Here is a 19,979-nt window from a genome sequence, read left to right on the forward strand (position 1 = left end):
TGGCTGCTTCGGAAAGTTGAACAGAAAGTAGCTGTAAGTGCTAAGTCTTAAAACCCACAAAGCCTACCGAGCTGAGTTGCCTTGCTTGTTTTTGTGATAGACTGCGATTATGGTAGAAATCTTAACGTTAGAAAACACATTTTTATGAAGTCAGCTCTCGATTACCTGTGGTGTTAGAGAGTCCAGACAAGGACCCCTCAGGAAAACCTAGCTGTAGTAAAACAAATGAACAAAACTACTACTATTTCTGTACTTAAGGTTTTGAATACTTTTTTTTGTTGTTGTGTTATATTTTAAGAGTAGTTGCTTTTATAAATCAAATATAGCATGTTGCTATAAGTCAGGTGATGTCTGGAACAAGTAAAGCAGTGTTTATCTGATATGCTGTTCAAGTGTAATAACTGCTCCATATCTGACTGTCCTCGCCTTTTACAGTGTTTTGATGTCCAAGTGGGTGCTGCCTACTACCATGGGCTCAGTCATACATAAAGGCATTTATATGGTTCTCTGGACCGAAGTTGGTACCAGTAGTGCTGTAGCCACAATAGTAATTCCCTCTCTGTCAGTTCTAATTTGATTTTCATTTAACCAGTTTGGATGTATGTTGATGATGGAGCATTGCATCAGTGGTGCTGGTGAAAAGTTGACTGTTGTGGAATTGTTTAAGAAATGCTTTCTGGATGTCGTCTTGTCTCTGTTCATCTTGTTTTTCTTACTTATCACAATGAGATTATTCTATTTTAATGTGCTCTCTAATTCTGCTCATTACCCTGTCTATGGAGAGCCTGTGTTAGCTTCTGCAGGCTATTTCTTCTATAGTGATGCTTGAGGAAAACTTTGCCTTTGACCTTCTGGATGAAAGATACTTAGGTTGTAAAAGGTGCATGAGAAAAGGTTTTGTATTGAAGTGAGACACTTGGAAGGATAATCGTGATTACAGTGTAGTATTAGGATACTAAGAAACCATGAAGCTAAAGAGGAATATCAGCTTGTTGAAAACTCAGGCAAGGAAAAAATATGTATTGAACATCACTTACGCAGTGTTCAGTGGTCCTGTACTCTTCAAAGTCTTGAGTCAGGCTTGGTTTCTTGCGGAAGCCATTTGTAAATGGTCTCGTTCTAAAAGCATGGAGTTATACCATGTCATTGTTGGGGGTGGGAGGGGAAATCTCTTAAAATTGTAAATATTTCATGCCATGGTATAAACTACTTTAGGACGAGAAGATGAAATGCAGTGTTTATGCTGATGAACTGGCTAAACTGGAGCTGAAGTGGAAAGAACAAGTGAAGATCAATGAGGGTATAAAATTACAGCTAGCAGCAATGGAGGATCAGTATAAAGTAAGTTCCAGATTTTGTTTATGACAGTGAATGGTATTCTGTTCTTAATGTAGTTACTCATTTCTAATAGTTCAAGTAATGAAGAGTTTTAATGGGAAAAAACCACTAAATGTGTTTTTGCTGTAAATAGAAATTCTGTTTTGCACTTTTAGAAACAACAGTCTTGTAATGCTGCTTTTAAGTTAAGACAGATCTGCTAAGTATATTACCAAGTGGCTGTCAGTCTTCTAATATTGTGGCTTTAGACAAACCTCTAAATGACGTTAATCTTGTATTACAGGAAAAAAAGGACTAGAGAGTTCTAATTACCTGTTGCTTACTATAATACTAACAGGAATATTGATTGGCGTGTTTGTCTAAAATCTGCATGCTGCATTACCAGTGTAGTAATGTCTAATGCATTTTATCTGAATTAACTAGAGAGATACATGATGAGTGATATGTTGTTTTTAAAATTATCATGAGAGAATTACTTTAATTTGGAGCATCTCAACTGTAGTCTTAGTAGAGTGATGTAACACATGCACCAGAAAGACAAGCATAATGGGCAGCTTTAGCTTACAAGGGGCCTTAATCTTTGAGTTTGTGATAGTAGTACATATGCTGAAGTGGCTTTTTAGGTCAACAAGGACAAGATAAGAGCAACACATTTCCATAAGACCAGCTTTTATGCTTGTTCTCTGTCTAATGGTGATAGTGCAGTTGACAGGATAGAATACTCTGTTGCCCATTTTTGCCTATTGTGATGAACAGGGATTAAATTGAACTGTGACTATATCAGTTCTAGTAGGAACCCCCTTCCATTAGAAATTACAGCACTTTTTCTTTATGAAATACTGAATTATCTACAGCTCATTTCAACACTCTAGGCTGTCCTTTTTTGACACTTTTCAAAGCTCTAATTTCAATTTTATAAAATGTATGAGACTTTCCAATTTATTTAGTTTTACTAATTAGCAGTGATCAATTGCCATGCATGATTTAATGTAAAATAAGTTTGTTCTTAACTTCTCAACAGCAGGAGTAATAAATAATTGGTTCTAAAATTGAAAGCATTTTGACTGCAGTTCAAAACTTGTTATCATACAGGAGGGTGCAGGTGGTGGAGAAAAAGGTCAGCTTTTCTTCCCAGTCAGTAGATTTCTCTCTGTTGACCTAAACTAGGAGAGGGAATTTCAGAATAGAAAAAAAATTGATACATAACTGTGCAGAGCATTGAGCTTATATGCTAGAAAAACCAAGTGGAGAGGCAGTCTCCAAAGTAACCAGAATCCAAGTAAAACAGCCCTTTGTAGAGAAGATTATTTAAAAAATCATTTTGAAGCAAGGAGGAAGCCTGGAAGAATTGTGTAGTATGTCAGTTGCATCTCCTCCCAGAGGACCCAACACAAGGTAGGTGTTCGTGAAACAAATTTAGGTAGGAGGAGGTTTTGGTTCTCTCAGTTCTGTGGTGGGACATAAGAGCTGGAGAGAAGTGAATGAAGTTACTGAAATGCCAGTGGAATCCTTCAGAAATACTGAGATGAGGCTTGCAAACCTTCAACTGTTTCTGGGCAGTGGTGTCCCTCCTGCCATTAGTATCACTGATACTACTTGTTTTTAACCCAGGATTTTATCATTTCACAACTGTTTTCTGAAAACCAGCAAGAAAAGGCTGCTAATGTACTGCTATTATCCAGTAGATAAACTTAGGGAGAATTGTTGGTTTTTATTTGTAGTAGTGCTAGATGTTAGATGTAACTACAGTAGACAAAATGATTTCCATCTGAAAGATGAATTTAATCACTGAACTTTGTTTTCACAATATAACATGCAGGGAAATAGTTTCTATTCACTAATACAAGAACCTTCTTTTCATTTAGGTTCAGCTGGCAGAAAAAGAGAGACGAATAAAGGAACTGGCATCACAGTTGGAACTCTTTACCAGTGAGAAGGTATTGTCAGGATTCCTGTTAAATTTTATACATTAACACTTGTGAGGCTCTTTGGTTTGAGGAATTGGAATTTATTTTTAAGTGAGAATTTGTTTACTCTTTAAACATACTTTACCATATTTGGATGTTTTGCCAAAATGAAGTAGTATTTTAAGTTAAAAGTTCTGTTAATAATAGTAATACATTTTTTAAAAAATGTATGACATAGTATACCAACTTGCCAAAACTGACTCAGCCTTTGAAAATAGTCATTTATTGTTCTGTAACAGTGTTCTACAATATTTTCTACATATAATCTAACAAAAATATTACAGTGTCAAAAATTATTTCTTTGTTCCTGTCTAGAATGATATTCCATCCAGGATCTAAAATAATTATTTCTGTTTGCAGATAGGGATTACTCTGTGTAAATTAATAAACTGAGATTGCAGCTAGCTACATGGTTCACAGAGCATAGGAATTCCTACCAGTTTTTGTTCTATATTCCTCTCTAATCTCGGCAACATCCCTGTTTTTCTGCGTTTTCAGTGGACTTCCAAACTCCTTCCTGCTTTACTCCTTTTATCTCTTAGTGAAAAGAGGTTCAACCCTGTTGTGTCTAGAGGCTGATACCAGCTTAGTGCATGTGCTGCTTGGCCAAACAGAAAAGATTATTACGGAGTTCATGCTGCAGCCTTTCTGTCCTCTAAGGGAGCATCAGTTAACAAAACTTGCAGGAATTTAATTTCTTTGAGACAGACTTTCTCCCTGATACTTCCAGGAGTTACTGGCTGACAGGCAGCACAATTAGTAAACCTTAGTCCCTTTGGAATCCTGGCATAAGACATGAATGGTACATACCTAGCTTGACAGTTTATTTTTTCCATCACTGGATAGGATTATTTTTGCTTTTATCCAGTGTTGTCCTATAACTAGAAATGTAGACATTTTAGCAGTATAATCTCCAGGTTTTTCATGATGTGTGCATACAACCAAATCCTTTTGACATCTGCAGTTCTCTTATTGACTGCTTGTAATAATAAGAGCAGCTTGACATGTGACAGTAGTGACTTCAGTAAACTACAACTGGAAAAATGTCTTTATCAGAAAAGAAAGATACACAAACAGTACTCGGATTTTTAAATATGTGATAGAAAATGGACTGCTACTTTCGAGAGTTCACTGTCTAATCAAATTCATTACCATTACTGTTAAACCAGACATTCTGAAATATTAATGTTAATGTTCTAATGTTGGAAGTACCTCTAAGGTATTATATGGCAATTAATCAAAGCTAGGTTTTACTGAAAAGTGAAATAATAAAATGTCTTTATTACATTCAGATAGTATTGCATGATATTGTGGAAAAGTTAGGATTGTTCACATTACTTAAAATCCAGTATGAACAGATACTTAGTAAAAACAGGAATTTGTGTACTGATAAATTGAAATTAAACTAATTTCAGATTAAGCTAGTTAAGTGTTTTGTAAAATTCTAGATTCTCAAGTAGTTGGTATTTAAATTATCTTTTTTTTTTTTAAACCAAAGATGTAATTTTCAATAGATCTGTCTCATTTTTCTAATTCAGAAGAAAGCAAAATAAAAGCTGAGTTTTGATGAATCTAGTTTAACTGGAGGGAGTAATTTTAAACACCACACAGAAGATGGAGAACAACTGTAGTAATAATGTATGGAGCTTATAAAAGCTTGGAACTTTGTCTACCAAATTTATATTTCTTACAAAGAAGAATCAAAGTGCCTTGCTAGACAGGAACCATGATTTAAAAGGTTAAGCACAGTATAGTAAACAGCTTTTCAATTTATACGCCATTATCAGTGTTTGTTTATAAGTGTCACCAAACATAGCATGCTAAAAATGTTCATTTGCTGTGTCTTCAAACCTATAAGATTACTTGGTTTCTATTTTACTTACACACTTACATAGACTTTAATTTTAAAAATTTTTTTAAAAATCAGTCTCTATACTAGCTATCCAACTTCTGGCTAAAGCTATTTTACAGCACCTTTTTACAGTCACTTTGATCTACATTCTGTTTTAATCTTATGTTATGCTAAAATTAAGAGGCAGTGGCATTAATATTTTATTTCTAAACTGCTTCCATATTGCAGAAGAAATTGATTTTAAAAAGGAAAATCTTAATTTCACTGATAATGAATAGTTCCTGCTTTGTATTGAGTAATGATGAATTATTTAGATTTTACATGCTCACTAAAACTTTAAGATGTAATCCTAACCATTTAACCTTAACCATTTCAATCATATGTGCAATTTAGTCTGTAAATCTTCAAGTAACACTAATGTAGTTTTACATCATATCTATAGGAGCATATTTTACTTGGAGGATGTTAGGCAGAAATTGTGTTATCCTGTATTAGAAGGTTTTTCTAAAAGAAAATAAATAGCATGCTGTTTACAGCCAGTGCTCCAGAAAAAGATAACTTTCTGTAAGCTGCCTTACCATTTGTAGATAATTTTTTCCTGTTTGAAAATGACTTTATGATGTTGCAGTTGGAGTCTAAACCTTTTATGTCTGAAACCTGATAGTACATATATAACAGTAAATTTATAATTTCCATCTTTTTTCATTTGAGTGGTGTTTTGTTTTCAGAATAGTTATTGCTACTTGATTTTTTGCATTTTTGTGTTCTAGAGTTTAGGCTGAAGTTTACCTGTTTATAAGAAAAATATATTGAGTTGTGCCTTTTAATAACTGAGACATTTTACTTGGTAGCTGAAGTCTTGGTTTTAAGATTCAATTTAAAGTCTTTTGGCGAAAAGGCACGTTTCCATCTTTTGAAGTTTTTGTTAACATTACGTTAGCAAATATGAACCCAGAAGAAAGTGCTAACCAGAAAGAACAAAATGATTGGAAAGCCTATCTCTCTTAATCTCTATTTTTTAATGATTATTTTCATTTTTACTTCTCAGAATTTTTTGCTTTGTTCTGAATTGTAAATGGCATATTCATTTTGGATATTCTTGGCATACATGCTCTCTCCCTTTAACCCATTTTAGTAAATGGAAGGATAAGAAAGACTTTTCTTTGGATAAATTACAGCTGATGCACTGACTGCGTTTATGTCACTTTAATTACTGTCTTTTAACATACATATTGGCTTACAGTTTTAACGGTTTATAAGTTATAAAAACCCTTTAGTAGTTATGATCTTTATGGATTATATGCAAGAGTCTAGAATTCTAAGTATATTAATTTTTTTGAAGAGTTCTGTTTTGAGCTTTTTTCTGAAAGAAGTTCTGATACAAATATTTAAAGATCAGAATTAAATAAGGCCATTTAAGCCCCTCAATAAATTCAGCGATTTTATATTTTGGATGAAAACACTGAATTTTGAAGTAAGCTACACATAAACCCTTGCTACACTGTAAATATATAAAATAGGTGAGGTTATAAAGAAGGAGGAAGAAGGATGAATTAGACCACCTTTGCTCATTAAGTTCATAAAGGGCAAATTATTTTTCACAGGAAGTGTAATCTTTGAAATCTGTGTATGAAAACACAACTTCTCATGGATTTAGAATTTACTCATTTTGTAATTAGACAGGTGCAGTTTTGTTCCATATGATGCTTGTAGTATAAATATTATTTGAAATAAGTAATCTAATCTGCTTTACTTTTGTGAAAAATAGCACTAACTTCTGTTTGTTAATGTAAATAGAAAATACCAACCTTGAGTAATAGTTTTACTTCCTAGAATCTACTGTCTGAATTTTATCAAAGATAGTCAGTTAGTCTAGCAGTTAATGCTGAATTTACATATATATTCATGGGCCTCTTCATGATTGCTACTGTTGTGACCACGATACCTAGGTTATAGTATACAGAATGACAGAGCAAATTATTTTCAATCTGACCCATTTTTAAATTTATGTTATCCCAGTGTTTACCTAAATTCTGTTGATGTAAAGTATCTGTAATGTGGTCTCCTCCAGCTGTCCATCAAGTTAAAAATCTTACTTGGAATTTCAATAGAATTGTCACACCTGCTGTAGCCTATTCTGGCCTTGATGGGAGAAACCTTTTCTCACTTGTTTTCATTCAGAAGGTGGTGTAGGATACACAGCATTTTCCTAGCCCATTGTTTTGCCTGTCAGCCTCCACTGCATTTATCAGGAGTTACTTGTTATGCTTTCAGGATCCTTTCCAGATCTTTCATGACCTACCATTGTCTATCTTCTTTCCTCCCCTATTCAAATATCATTAATTGATCTGTAAGACCATGCTTCATCATTTTTCTGTTACGTTTTCAAATGTGCATACTTGTGCACTTTTTTTCCATGCTATTTTGTTATGTTTTGGAAAGAGATTTCCACTGAGTAACAATATTTTCTTCAGGGTGCTCCTGCAAACTACCCTTTCCCTCACGCCCACTAAGTAGGTGACGACTTCGTGCTATTGATGCAGAAACCACTGCTTAACACATTGACCAGTCTCATTGCTTTATTGTTTTCTTTTTTCCCCTCTCACTTTGATTTACATTTAGATTGTAATTTTTTTTATAGAGTACAGTCTGTCTTTTTTGAATGTAAGAACAAAATGGTACTAACTGGATTGTTAAGTCTGCTTTACAGTGAAGCTCAAAAGTGTTTTCATATCTTCAGTCATTGCAAGCCACAAACTGCTTGTCAGCATTGTAGATAATATTATATATTAATTGAAAAAAACTAAACATTCCTTTTGTTTCTTTCTGCTCACAAAAAGGAGAAACATGCAAAAATTTCAGCTGTGTTAGCAGTGACTAGGACAAGGAAGTTTTTGGCTATACTTGGTATAATGATAATAGAAATGTTTTGACATAATGACAACTAAAAAAACCCTTAATAATTAAAAAGTGGAACATGGTCAGCAAACAGAATCACAAGCAAGGACAAAATTGTTTCAACTGGTTTAACATATTTCTTCACACTTAAAAATCGATTTTTAAAGGAACTGAGAATGAGGAAAAGTAATGGATCTTTGCCTCTGTAGGTATAGTTTTAGGTGAATGCGTTGGATAGGATATCTGCATTTGAACAAAATAATTCTCTTCTAGTTTTAAACACAGCTACATCTAGTGCATCTGCAAATAATGTATGGAGCTTAACATGCATACATGACTGTGCGTGCAAGTAAGGGTAACTAAGGAAGTTACATGAGACTGTTTCTAATGTCTCTGTGCTGGTTTCTCTCCCTGTGTGTGTGCATGTGAAGGACATTGAGCAAAAGTTTGTTCTAACATTCTTTGTTTCCTACTGAAAGTGACAGCCTTGAGCTCAGCTTAGCTAGTGTTAAGTTAAGCTTCATGTAGGTCTATGTTCTGCTGTTAGATATTGGAAAGGATCCAGTGCAATGTACTTAATAGTTCTTAAAATACCTGCCACTCACAAATGCATAGGGAATTATGTCAAGTATGTATATACATGCACTTCACATACTAAAATGGTATATTCTTGAATGGTATGGTATGATATCAAAAAAAGAATTATTTTATTTTTAATTGTAACTTTAAAAAACTTTTCTCACTGTGCATCATCTTCAGTTGTTATTGTTAATCCACCCATTCTTTACCTATTTAACTGATTTTTCTTCATTGTAAAAAGGATGCAGATATTTCTTGAAGAATGTGGCAGTTCTGTTTATGTAATTTGAATTAACTGATGATGGAACAAGAGAAAAAAAAATTTCTTTAAAGTATCTTCTTTGTATTTTCTGTCATTCATTGACTATTTTTGGTATGTATGGTATATTTGGCACTAGATCAAGGTGAAAGTGGGAAGGTTACCAGATGTATTTTTAAAAACAAATCTAAGTATGTCATTAAAATTTCAAACTTTGCTAGGACTCTGTAGGTTAATTACATTTTAACCTTTGAATTATTTAGGAACTTGGAAGGACACCAGGAAATCAAGCGGGAAGGATGATGGAAGGACAGATTTCACAACAGACATTACATTTTCGCAACCCATATTCAGAGGAAAATGGACCAGTTCCTGCAGTGCCAAGCAGACTACCAGTATTGCAGTATGGAAACCCTTATGCAATTCAAGAAAGAAGAGGTAAGTAAATTGCAAAATTCCACCCCCCCACCCCCCAGTATAATTTCTCTCTGACCGTTTCAAAGGCAATGGCTCATTTAATGCAGGTTAAGTACCAACAATCTTTATACTGGTGCACAGAGCCTTTATTGATTGATGAGAATCAATAAGGTAAACAAAGTTTCAAAGAAACAACTTTTGAAAGAGGTGATTTCTCTTGTTTTATATTATCTAAACCAAAAACGTGTTTAAGTCTTGGTTTTTAAATGTGAGGTAGCACATCTGTAATCTCAAAATACGAACTCTACTGAACAAAGATGCTCTAATTAATTTTTCTTCAGATGGAGCAGATGGCGCTTTTAATCCTGATGAGATCCAAAGACCACCTGTTAGAACTTCCTTTTGGGAGCTAGAAGATGATGTAGTGTGTAGTCAGCCTTCACGCAATCTTAGCCGGCCTGATGGTTTAGAAGATCCTGAGGATAGCAATGCAAGTTACCTTTTTTATTATTTTTTTCCCTTGATATGTTTACTAATGAGTAATCAAGAGTTGCACATAGGTTTTCAGTATCTGATAAGCCTGATTTATTGTTATGTAAATCCGGAATGGATTTTTCTTTTCCCTGAACAATGTTTTAGGAGAAAACTCTGCACATCAATTGAGGATAATATACTTGTTCCCGTAATCTCTTGAGTTACTGACAGCTTGATTTTGGTATTAGGACAGTAGCTTCTTAATCTTTTTAAACACTAAAGTAGAAAAATCCAAGTAATCCCAACTCATTCTGATTTTTCTCTCCTATGTGGTAGAATGAGGGCCTAAAATGTAGCCATGCCTTACTCATTTTATAATTTCTATGTAGGAACTAAATTGTAACAGAACAGATAAAAAGTTAAAGGATTCTGATACCAGTATTTTCAGTTAAATGCGGAATGAAAATTTGCATTGTATTACATACTTTATTCTAATGTATTAATCTTTTTTCTGTCTTTTGCAAATCTGCATTTATTAATTTCTATTTTGAATGTTTTTTGCTGTTAGACATATATTTGGAAGAGCTAATTGACTATTATCTAAAGCTGATTAAACTGAAAGTGACAGATTCTCACTGATTTCTTTTTTAGGGCCTTGTATGTTTTAAGTGGAAACTGGTTAGCTTTTCTTTTTAATACAGTTAACTTGCATGTTCTGGTATAAAAAATGGTTTTAGTAAATTGGCTTCTGTAATAAACTGGACTGTATGTCTTTGAACAGGAACAAACTTATTACTCTTTATTATTCTAACTACTCTTGCACCTTCAAAAATATTAAAGAAACACCTTTCTGCAAAGTATTGTGCTCTTTGCAAGTACAGTGGTATCATGACCTGTTTCTCATTTAGTCTAGTTTGCCACATTTAATTGCTATTAACCTTTGCAGAAACTGATCAGTGTTCAGACAGGCATGGTTTCAGCCCTGGTGCTCAGCACCTATAATAGAGAGAAATGTATTTCTCCCTCCTACCTTTTGCCCCCAGTGTCCATTACTGTGAATAATTAGAGAAACTGTCAGAACTTTTGCAGCCTGTTCAAGATCTAGAATGTGAGCTTAATGCTGTTGCCCACCTTTACTTTACACTTTGCATATTTAATCTGATCATTCTTGACGTAGGTATTACATATGACAAGCTCTTCTCTTCTTTAGTCATCTGCTTCAGTTTAATTAGCAGGGTGTTCTTTCTGATCTATGTGCTTTGCCCTCTTGCAAACCCAAGAGAAACAGTGCTAGAGTCTTGTGCTCATTTGCTGACATAACTTGGATTTTTGTAATGAGATGGAATGTAACAGGCTTAAATAAAGTTCAACTTGACAAAAGGTGCCTTTAAATCAAATAATTTGTATCTTTATTTTTTTACTTTCAAATGAGAATCAGTTGTTTGCTCTTCCCAAAAATAGACTTTATGTGTAGTGTAGAAATTTACATGGAAATGAGTAGTTGCAAGAATCTTTCTAGACACTTGGTAATATGCCAAAGATAAAACAATTCTAATGCAGTATTTAAAATACAAAACAGGGAAAAATACCATATATGTAGGCAATTCATTATAAAGGAGAGCCTGTTGTTTATGCAGAAGAAACAGCAAGTATAAAATGATAAATATGAAGAGATTACCATTTGTTGTACGTTTTTTTAAAATAAGCTGTTTAAGATGTAGTTCTCTGCATTTTTAAACCATTAAGATGTGGAGCCTTTTGTTGGAGGAGGATTCCCTCCCAGAAGAAAAGGATTGGTAGTCTTGCTACTTTGTTTAAAATATTACCATTGTATGGACTTCTGTCATTTTCCTCTCCACATTCTTATTACTACATGTTATATTAGTTTAAGACCTTGAGGGTGTTCTAGTCAATTCCACCACTTCATGGCTGTTTTGGTGGTGGTTTACCTATGATAGTGTTGACTTTTGGAACTCTCAGGCCAGTTAAACCATGATTTCTGAGAGCAGTAAGCTGGTCTGTGTTAATCATGAGCACGCACACCATGGTGATTTTGTGTAGAATAGTTGACTTGCCATGAGTTCCTGCTGTCATCTACTCGGCACTAACTTTCCATTTGCTCATGCTCCCATAATTGACCAAAATGTAATCATTTGGAGCAAATAATTTCTAGAAGCAGGCATGTACAGGAGAGATCCATAAACAAAACATACATATATTTTTAATACTAAAGTGTGAGTTTTAGAAATGTAGTCCTGATTACAGTTGGCAGTAAGCCCAGAATAACTGTCCTGAGACTCTTAAACAATGTTGTTAGTCACCATAATTTTGTGGGGGAAAGAGAGTGTAACTTTTGGCAACTGACAACCAGGTCAGGATATTTTTTGAGATGAATCCAAAATGGCCTTTCTTCTAGCAAAAAACCCTACTACACTTTATTAGACCCTGGCAGCCAATTACTATCTTTTGTATAGGATAGACATAAAAGGAGTAGTTGGCATCCAGATACCTCTTGGGAGACCAGACTGCTTGCAGAGAGGTAGAGAAACCTAAAAGAGTTTGTTTGATTTCACTCCTGCAGCAGAGCTGAATTACAGAAAGAAAATACATGTACTCTTCTTTCCAGTCTACCCTCACTATACGTTAGCAGTGTGTCCATTTATTGTTCAAAGCTTAGGATGGGTATCGGTTCACTTACTGTTGCATGTTAAAATGATCTGTAGAAATCAGACAGGGATTGTTCAAGCCTGTGGGTTTTGTACAGTATCATGTGGCTTTGTTTCAAATTTCTGTTTGGCAATCTTGGAACTGCTTACAGTTGTAATTATGAAAGCAGTACGTGAGGCAAGATTGGTTAGTTTTACCAAAACAAGGTTAGTTGCGCTTGTTTTTGACAGTTAATGTCTGGCTTTCTGTTCTTGCTCTTGTAGTGACAAACCCCCTCTTTCTTTTACTGTGCTTTATTGTATAATGCTATATATTTATCTTTATGATTCCTATAATTTGTGGAAGTCATTGTGGTAATTTTAAAGAGTCAGAGTTACAGTCCAATGATAATAGTTAAGTCATGATGTTAAAGGCATCCTTTATAATATGTTAACTTAATTATCCAAACTTCAGATTCAGAAGGCTTGGCACTTATTATGCTACATGATCACAGTGCCAGCCTGTGGGCACATGATATCAGACTCTTTTTGTAAGGCCATAAGGCCACATATCAACTGTGTTACATGGCTGCAGGGCACTGTAGAGCACTTGGACTAAGTATGTGCAGCCATGTCCCTAGTTATCAGTCTGGAGTGCAAGAAAGCTGGCTCTCTGTCTACATGAAGGGCAGATTAAACTGTCTCTTTCTCAAAATACAGAGTATGGGCTTCCGTCCAAATAACCTGGATGATGCGACCATGGGGTCTTGAGAGTAAGCTGATGCCTATGCTTAAAATACAGTATAGGCCAAGCCATTGAGGCCTGGCCTCCGGCAATTATTGTCAAACTCTTTCTGTGAAGCAGCTTCAACTAACCTTCTCATTTCGGCTTTGGAGTCTTCAGGGGATGGTTTGTTTTACCATGGGAGAATGACTGGTTTCTAAATGTCAGGCTGAAAAGCGTACGTACATTCTTTATTCTTATAAATGATGTTATCATTGGTTATACTAGCTGGAAGAAACTGGGCACTAAGTGATTGTGAACCAAGATGAGTAAGATCTGTCCTCCCTTTGTACAGTTCTCTGTTTTACAGGGTACACTTCAGGAGTTTTGTCCATCTGAAATGACAGAAATAGCTGTCAGAGCCCAATACAATGGGACATTTTCTGTGTTTTCCAGAAGTTCCAAGTTACCACAGGGTATTGCACGAGAGTTTTTAGTTATTGGTGATTGTATACTGTTCACTGTAACTTGTAATTAGAATAGCTGTGAAATAATCTCAGACCAAGATAAAGTTCTCATTGTTACTGTTTGACCATTCTTTAAGTATCCAGTAATCTCTGTAATATGCACTTTGAGGTATGCTCAATATAGATTTGCATTCTTATTGTTTGGGTTAAGCATAACAAAAGGTTAAGAACTGATCTTTCTTTATATACTTGGCCAAGAGCAAAAGTATACTGAAGAGACAGACCTTCCGTATCTTACCAGCATAATATCAGTACATATTTAGTATTGCCATTCTTACATGGTGTGCAGGTCAGAAGCTACTATAAGGAACACACAGTATGATTTTTACAATTAACTGAACTGGATCGTGAGAAATCTATATCCTTAGGACATACCAAACTTAATGTTACTTTGACATCAGAAAAGCCTTTTTCTTTTTTTTTTATTTTTTATTTTAAACTGTTAATAACTTTTGCTTGCCTTTTGTTGAAGCTAGTGTCTACAAGGCAGCAATGCAGGATAGTGCGTGTGTGCCAATGTAGAGGAAAGCATCATATTCCTCAAATCAGTTTTTCAAAAAGCAATGAGGAGGAATGTTTTATTGTTATACAGTAGGGTATCACACTTGTTGTAAACAATTTTATCTTACCAGGTGACTAGCACTTGGGGGCAAAATACTGAACAAATAACTAAATTAACTAGAGTAAATAATGTGAAAAACCCACCCAAAACAAACTAAAAAACCCTACCCAACCTATTAACGCTTTATATAAGGTGGCCAGGCAGTGCTGATATTTTAACAATAAATTTTAAAATGGCAAACCTTTGTATAAATCAGTTTGCATTTTGTTGATTCTAATTAAAATCACTGGTTTCCCAAGGACTGTGGTAGTGGAGTAGAAATATGCATGTGGGGAAGCTGATGCTAAAGCAGTTTACTTCTGCTGACACAGCTAATATAAATGGATGGAGGGCATTGGTAAGATCACTTCTACTTGAATAATGTGTTATAGGAACATATTTCATTTGCCATTCATTTGCCACATTTTAATCTTTGTGTAATGCATGCATAAAGACTGAGAGGTTTCCTTTTCTGATAGGGAAACTAAAATTTCTGTGGTATTCTAACATTTGTATGGAAGATGGATTCCTTCAGGAATGATGAGTTCTGTGTTCTGTTACAGTTGGGCATTCAGGTCAGTGGTTTCCTTCAGGTCTGTGTAAAGACTCTTTCTAAAAGTTGGGTTTTGTTGAATGCATTAATAATTTTGGGAAAAGAGACCCATTTTTATCATAATTTACATAATTTAGGTTAATGCCCTTATATACAAAGTTAGTACTTAGCATTGGTAAATCCTGACTCCTTGGTCAACTAAAATTAATAACCCTTAATATAATGAATAACCTATGCATTTGTCATTGGGTCTGCTAATCTGTCCTAAACAAAGCTTACTTAGGGAATTTGAGGCTGAAGAGCCCTTTCACCAGAGAAGTACCTCATTCACTTTGTCATTTTTAACCAAGTATTAATAAGTGCTGTGACAAAAATTCAGCAGTAACTGAATGACAAACAGTGAAGAATTATGAGAAAGTATTTTCTAGGGATTTAAATGTTAATTAGGCCTGTGTTTGTAGTGAGGCTATTTTTCTGAAGGAAGATGCACATTCATTTTCTCAGGTAAGTCCTGGTCTACTTACAGTCTGGTATTCAGGAAATTTGTCATGGTTTTGGCACTACCTGTACCATTGTAGCACAAGAGTACTTTAAATAGCTTTTCTTCTTTAATACACACATCCTATCTCTTTTGTGACAAAAGGAACAAATAACATTTAAAAACCCATAGGCCCTTTTTACTGCAGGTGCAAAGCAAGCTAGACTGGAAAATACGTCTGTTGCTAGCATCTGTCACAGCAAGCCCCACTGTCTGCCTAATGGAAATGTTAAATGGTTGAAATTAAACAGCTGTTGTCAGGAGAAGAAAAATATTGAGGGAATCTTCCCTTCTTACTCTGTTTCCATTAACTCTTCATAAGGACAAAGTATGTTAGCTTAAAAATGAAATATGTTTGAATATACATATTAGTTGTCTGTATAAAACATACAGCATGTCTACTGTTATATATGGTCCCTTGCACATCCATTTTTGAAGATCAGCAAAATAATTAATAATTCTTGCATGTAAGGCATGTTTGAGATGAAAAGGGAAGTGATGTAGGAGTTGGAGTTTCAAAAATCTTGCTGAATTTACCTGTATTCCCACCTTAAAATGAGTAGATTTTGTGCTGCATTATCTAATTGCAGAATGGAACCGAGATGCTGTATAATGAATGGTTTGATGCTGCATAAAGAATGGGTTTACAAACACAGTTCTGATTTTCTTCCTTCTCCTTCAATTTATTTTCCTTCAGTGCTGTTTTCTTCCCCTAATTGCGTTTGCTTACATCACTGTGTTTATTTATATCTTAATTTGTAATAGTATCATCATGGAATTAAAAAAACCCACCCCCAAACCCTCAAAATGTAAGTGCTCTGACCCCTTGCTTGTCAGAAGGTAACTCTCAGAATCCAGTCACTGTAGGTATTCTTCTTTTTTCTGCTTGAGAATTTCCCATTGCAGGCAGATTTCTTCCTCCTTTTGTGAGAAGTGAGGAGCAGCATATTCCCTAGAGGCTGACCTGCCTTCCTAACCTGATAGAAGCTCTGAGGCAAACCTGCTTGTCCATCAGTAGAGCGATCCTCATCAGTGCCTGCTGCAGCTATTTATGTGCTGTTAGTGTCCATGAAGGGAGAGCACAACTGACAGAGCTGATGAGAGGAAGCAGCCGAACAGGGCAATTTAGCTGATGTGCCTGACGGCAGCGTGAAATGTGTGACATGCTTGGCTGGTGAGAGCAGCATAGGCAGATCACTCAAAACTGACCGTTTGGGAGGCAAGCACGTGAATCAAAATCAATGTCTTTTCTCTCCTTGCTGAAATTTAAATTGACAGATTCTTAAAGTCTGACTTGACGTTCTATTGTCTAGAATTTATTTTTGAGTTTTAGCTCTCAATAAAATGCTATTACGGTTTGCAGTCTGATGCCCTGCGTTCAGTTCAACACAGGTTTTTCTGTTCCGACTTAGCCCCCGGGTGTTAACAGTGAGGTGACCTGCATTTCCTTAGTTACTGTGTTAGTAGAAGCATTCTAGCAGCACCGACACAGGTCTCTGCTCTAGGTACGTGGTCAAAGGGCAGTCAGTGTTTAGCTTTTCATGTTCATTAACTGTGCCTCTTTTGTACACTAAAGTAAAACTTATGCTGCAGGGATTATAAAATGAAGGGTCAATTTCATCCATGTTTATGCCTGATTACAAAAATGCATATGAAAGAGAAAAAAAACCAAAGCAGCTGCTTCTAGTGGGTATTATTTAACATACTTTCTTTTTGTAATAGGATGATGACAACACTGTACCTTCTGCTCCTGATCCTCCAAGTCTTCTCTTGCATGAACGTGGAACAGGTTTCTGCTTTGATTCCAGGTAAATGTTACTTTTTATTGGTCTTTAATGGCATGGATACGTTTCTATATAACTGGATTTTTTTTATTCGGGTGGGGGGTGGAGATGAAAAACTATTAAGCGTTTTCAATGCACGTTTGGTTTACAATTAATGATCAGAGAATATGCTGTGAGACTGGGAAGACTATTTGTGCTATACCTTATTTTGGTGGAATTTGGACAATTTTTTTAGTAAATGAATGAATAACTTTTGTTTTTTTTCCCTCTCTTTCCAACTTAATTGTGAACTTAAGTTTAGAGCTTTTATAAAGTGTTATGTTTGCTAAGAGCAAGCATTTATGAGCAGAGTGAGTGGTTTCCCATGAAACTGCTTGGCCATTAAGACATTCAATAGATTTGTATTCAGTGGTAGCTGGAATTATGTCAAAATTATGTTGCTTTTAAAATGCCAGGTTATTTTGGAACTCCTCTGTAAAACTATTTTAACTGTATTGAGCACTTTCAGTGAAGACATTTAAATTAACTGTACGATACTTGCTTAGATACAATGTGTGCTCAAATTTAAGTTTGTAGTAAAGCTGTTAACATTGGTGGCAGCAGGATCCTACTCTTCAATTTTCTTTTGCAGTAACACATTAAACACTGTTTCCTCTTTTTCTTTCTCTCCGCCTCCTCATGAAGCTTTGATGTGCACAAGAAATGCCCTCTTTGCGATGTGATGTTTCCACCTAACTATGATCAGAGCAAGTTTGAGGAACACGTTGAGAGTCACTGGAAGGTGTGCCCCATGTGCAGTGAGCAGTTCCCACCTGACTATGATCAGCAAGGGTTTGAGAGGCATGTGCAGACGCACTTCGATCAGAACGTATTAAATTTTGATTAAATACTTTGTTTTGCAGTGTAGCTTAAAAAACCCTAACTTTGAGTAGTTCACCTATGGAACAAAAACAGTGCAGCTTTTCTGTAACAGTGCAGACTTCTGATTAAAAGCTAATGTAATGGGAGCCTTGATAAATCATGGCTGTAAGCTGCTATTGGGTTATCCCCTCTCTCTACCTAACATTATACTAAAAAACGCCTCCCAAACCCCACCTGGTTGTGTATGTAGCTATTTATTCCCCTACTTAGTGGAATTTGTAAGGACACAGGAATGACTTAGCCTCAGAAAAAATGAGACCAGCTTCATGATGCTCTTCAGCTATGTAAAAAAAAAAAAAAAAAGCCACCAAAACACCTGTGGTTCCTCTTGACCATGATAACTGAGGCATGATTAAAAAATGTAATAAACAGATGTTTCTCCTAGCAAATTTGTGCAGTTTTTCAAGTAACAGTTAAATCAGAAAATTACATTACTTGCCCTATGAAAATATAGTTTTCTAGTACATTTCTGCAATGTAGATGCATGTACTGTGAGATTACATGCTTGCAACAAAAGGAATGGCAAATATGTCAGTCTTACATAGAGAATGTTTGCGTTAAGGGATAATGTTAAATTAAGTATGTTATACCTTAAGGCAGTATTTTTGAGTTTAAAGAAACTGCTGTGCTTAAATGCCTAAAAATAATTGTTTTAAAAAAAATCATTGCTCTTGCGTTGCAGTTGCATTCAGTAGAAAATATTGTTAAATTTTCACAACAGTGAATTGTGTTCCTTTTGGCTTAGGGCTTTTAAAACTGTCTGCATTTTAACTCTATGTATTTCTTTCCAGTAAGTAAAAACATGTGTGTATATCTAAACATTTTATATTTACTTTAACTGATTAAGTAAGTAAATTTTGCTTTCCACTTGTTGTACAGTAGTCTTGTTACATTAAAAGCAAAATTACTCATGGAGTCAGTGGTCCTTTTTTTCCTGTTGCTCGTTTTGAAATAAAACAGAGTTTAGGCTTTACGTGCTTACAGTAAATGATGTTTCAGCTTCCTATGACAAAGAAACTGTTGCTCACATGTATTTATGTTCTTTGTTTGAGAGAGAGAGAGAGACTCGGGGATTAAGGTTTTGAGTAGTTTCTGTTGTCTAGAGTTCTCTTGTGAACATGTGCAATATCCTGCTCAATGCAGGATTTATTAAAAACTGCATGACATAGATAAATCGCAGTGTCTTGGGTAGCAGCTACTGTATCAGTCCTTGTGTTCCATTTTAAGTCTTAGATTTTTTTTTTTTTTAAAACTGTGAACTTCATGTCAAGAGATGGTCTGAGGTAAGGCACGGAAGTACCGAAAGAATATTTTGTAAATTTTTTGCTTACCATAACTCAACAGCATATGAAAATGGTTAGAACAGGCTCTAAAACCAAAATATTATTAAGTTATCATATTATTAAAGACTTGTGAAGTCTCACACAGGCAGGACAATCTCAAAACCTGAGTGTGCCAAAGCAGTGACTGCTCTTAGATGTGTGTGTATATACAGGGAATTACTGAAAGAGTTTCCCTGTTAAATAGCCACTCTTGACACAGCTGCTTACAGTAAGTTTGCAGGTACATGACAGAAGCCAAATACCTCTACCACAACCTCACTGAATTACAGGTGTGATGATTTCTCCTTTCATGGTGATGGCCACTTCATTTCTGAAAACCTTCAGAAGAAAGGTAACCCATATCCTACCATTAAAAGGGGGCTTCTGTAGCATCAGTCCAAATTTTATCTGGTGATGTTCAAAGGGAACAGCCTGTGAAATCTGAAGTCCTTTTGACTGCTTAAATCAAAATACTCTTTTTTTTTTTTTTCTCCAGGCTGTAGCATTCTGTGTAATTTTATGCATTAGTGGTGTAGTGCTTAAGCTCCTTCAGGTGTTTATTGAATACAGAGTTTGATGA

General features: G+C 35.2%; 1 protein-coding gene across 6 annotated transcripts in view; it reads left to right on the forward strand.

Moving 5' to 3' along the window:
- TAX1BP1 (Tax1 binding protein 1) overlaps positions 1 to 18,992 on the forward strand; it is a 62,862-nt gene extending 43,870 nt beyond the window's left edge. For all 6 annotated transcript variants that reach the window (XM_075051391.1, XM_075051430.1, XM_075051420.1 and 3 more), the window contains 6 exons: positions 1,216 to 1,341; positions 3,204 to 3,275; positions 9,157 to 9,331; positions 9,652 to 9,800; positions 17,095 to 17,180; positions 17,841 to 18,992. In XM_075051391.1, coding sequence (XP_074907492.1) covers positions 1,216 to 1,341; positions 3,204 to 3,275; positions 9,157 to 9,331; positions 9,652 to 9,800; positions 17,095 to 17,180; positions 17,841 to 18,042 — 810 coding nt within the window. In that variant the 3' untranslated portion in view covers positions 18,043 to 18,992. The remainder of the gene's footprint in view (positions 1 to 1,215; positions 1,342 to 3,203; positions 3,276 to 9,156; positions 9,332 to 9,651; positions 9,801 to 17,094; positions 17,181 to 17,840) is intronic.
- Positions 18,993 to 19,979: the final 987 nt, after the last annotated feature.

This window comes from Buteo buteo, chromosome 2, assembly GCF_964188355.1.
Source record: "Buteo buteo chromosome 2, bButBut1.hap1.1, whole genome shotgun sequence".
NCBI classification, from domain to species: Eukaryota; Metazoa; Chordata; class Aves; order Accipitriformes; family Accipitridae; genus Buteo; species Buteo buteo.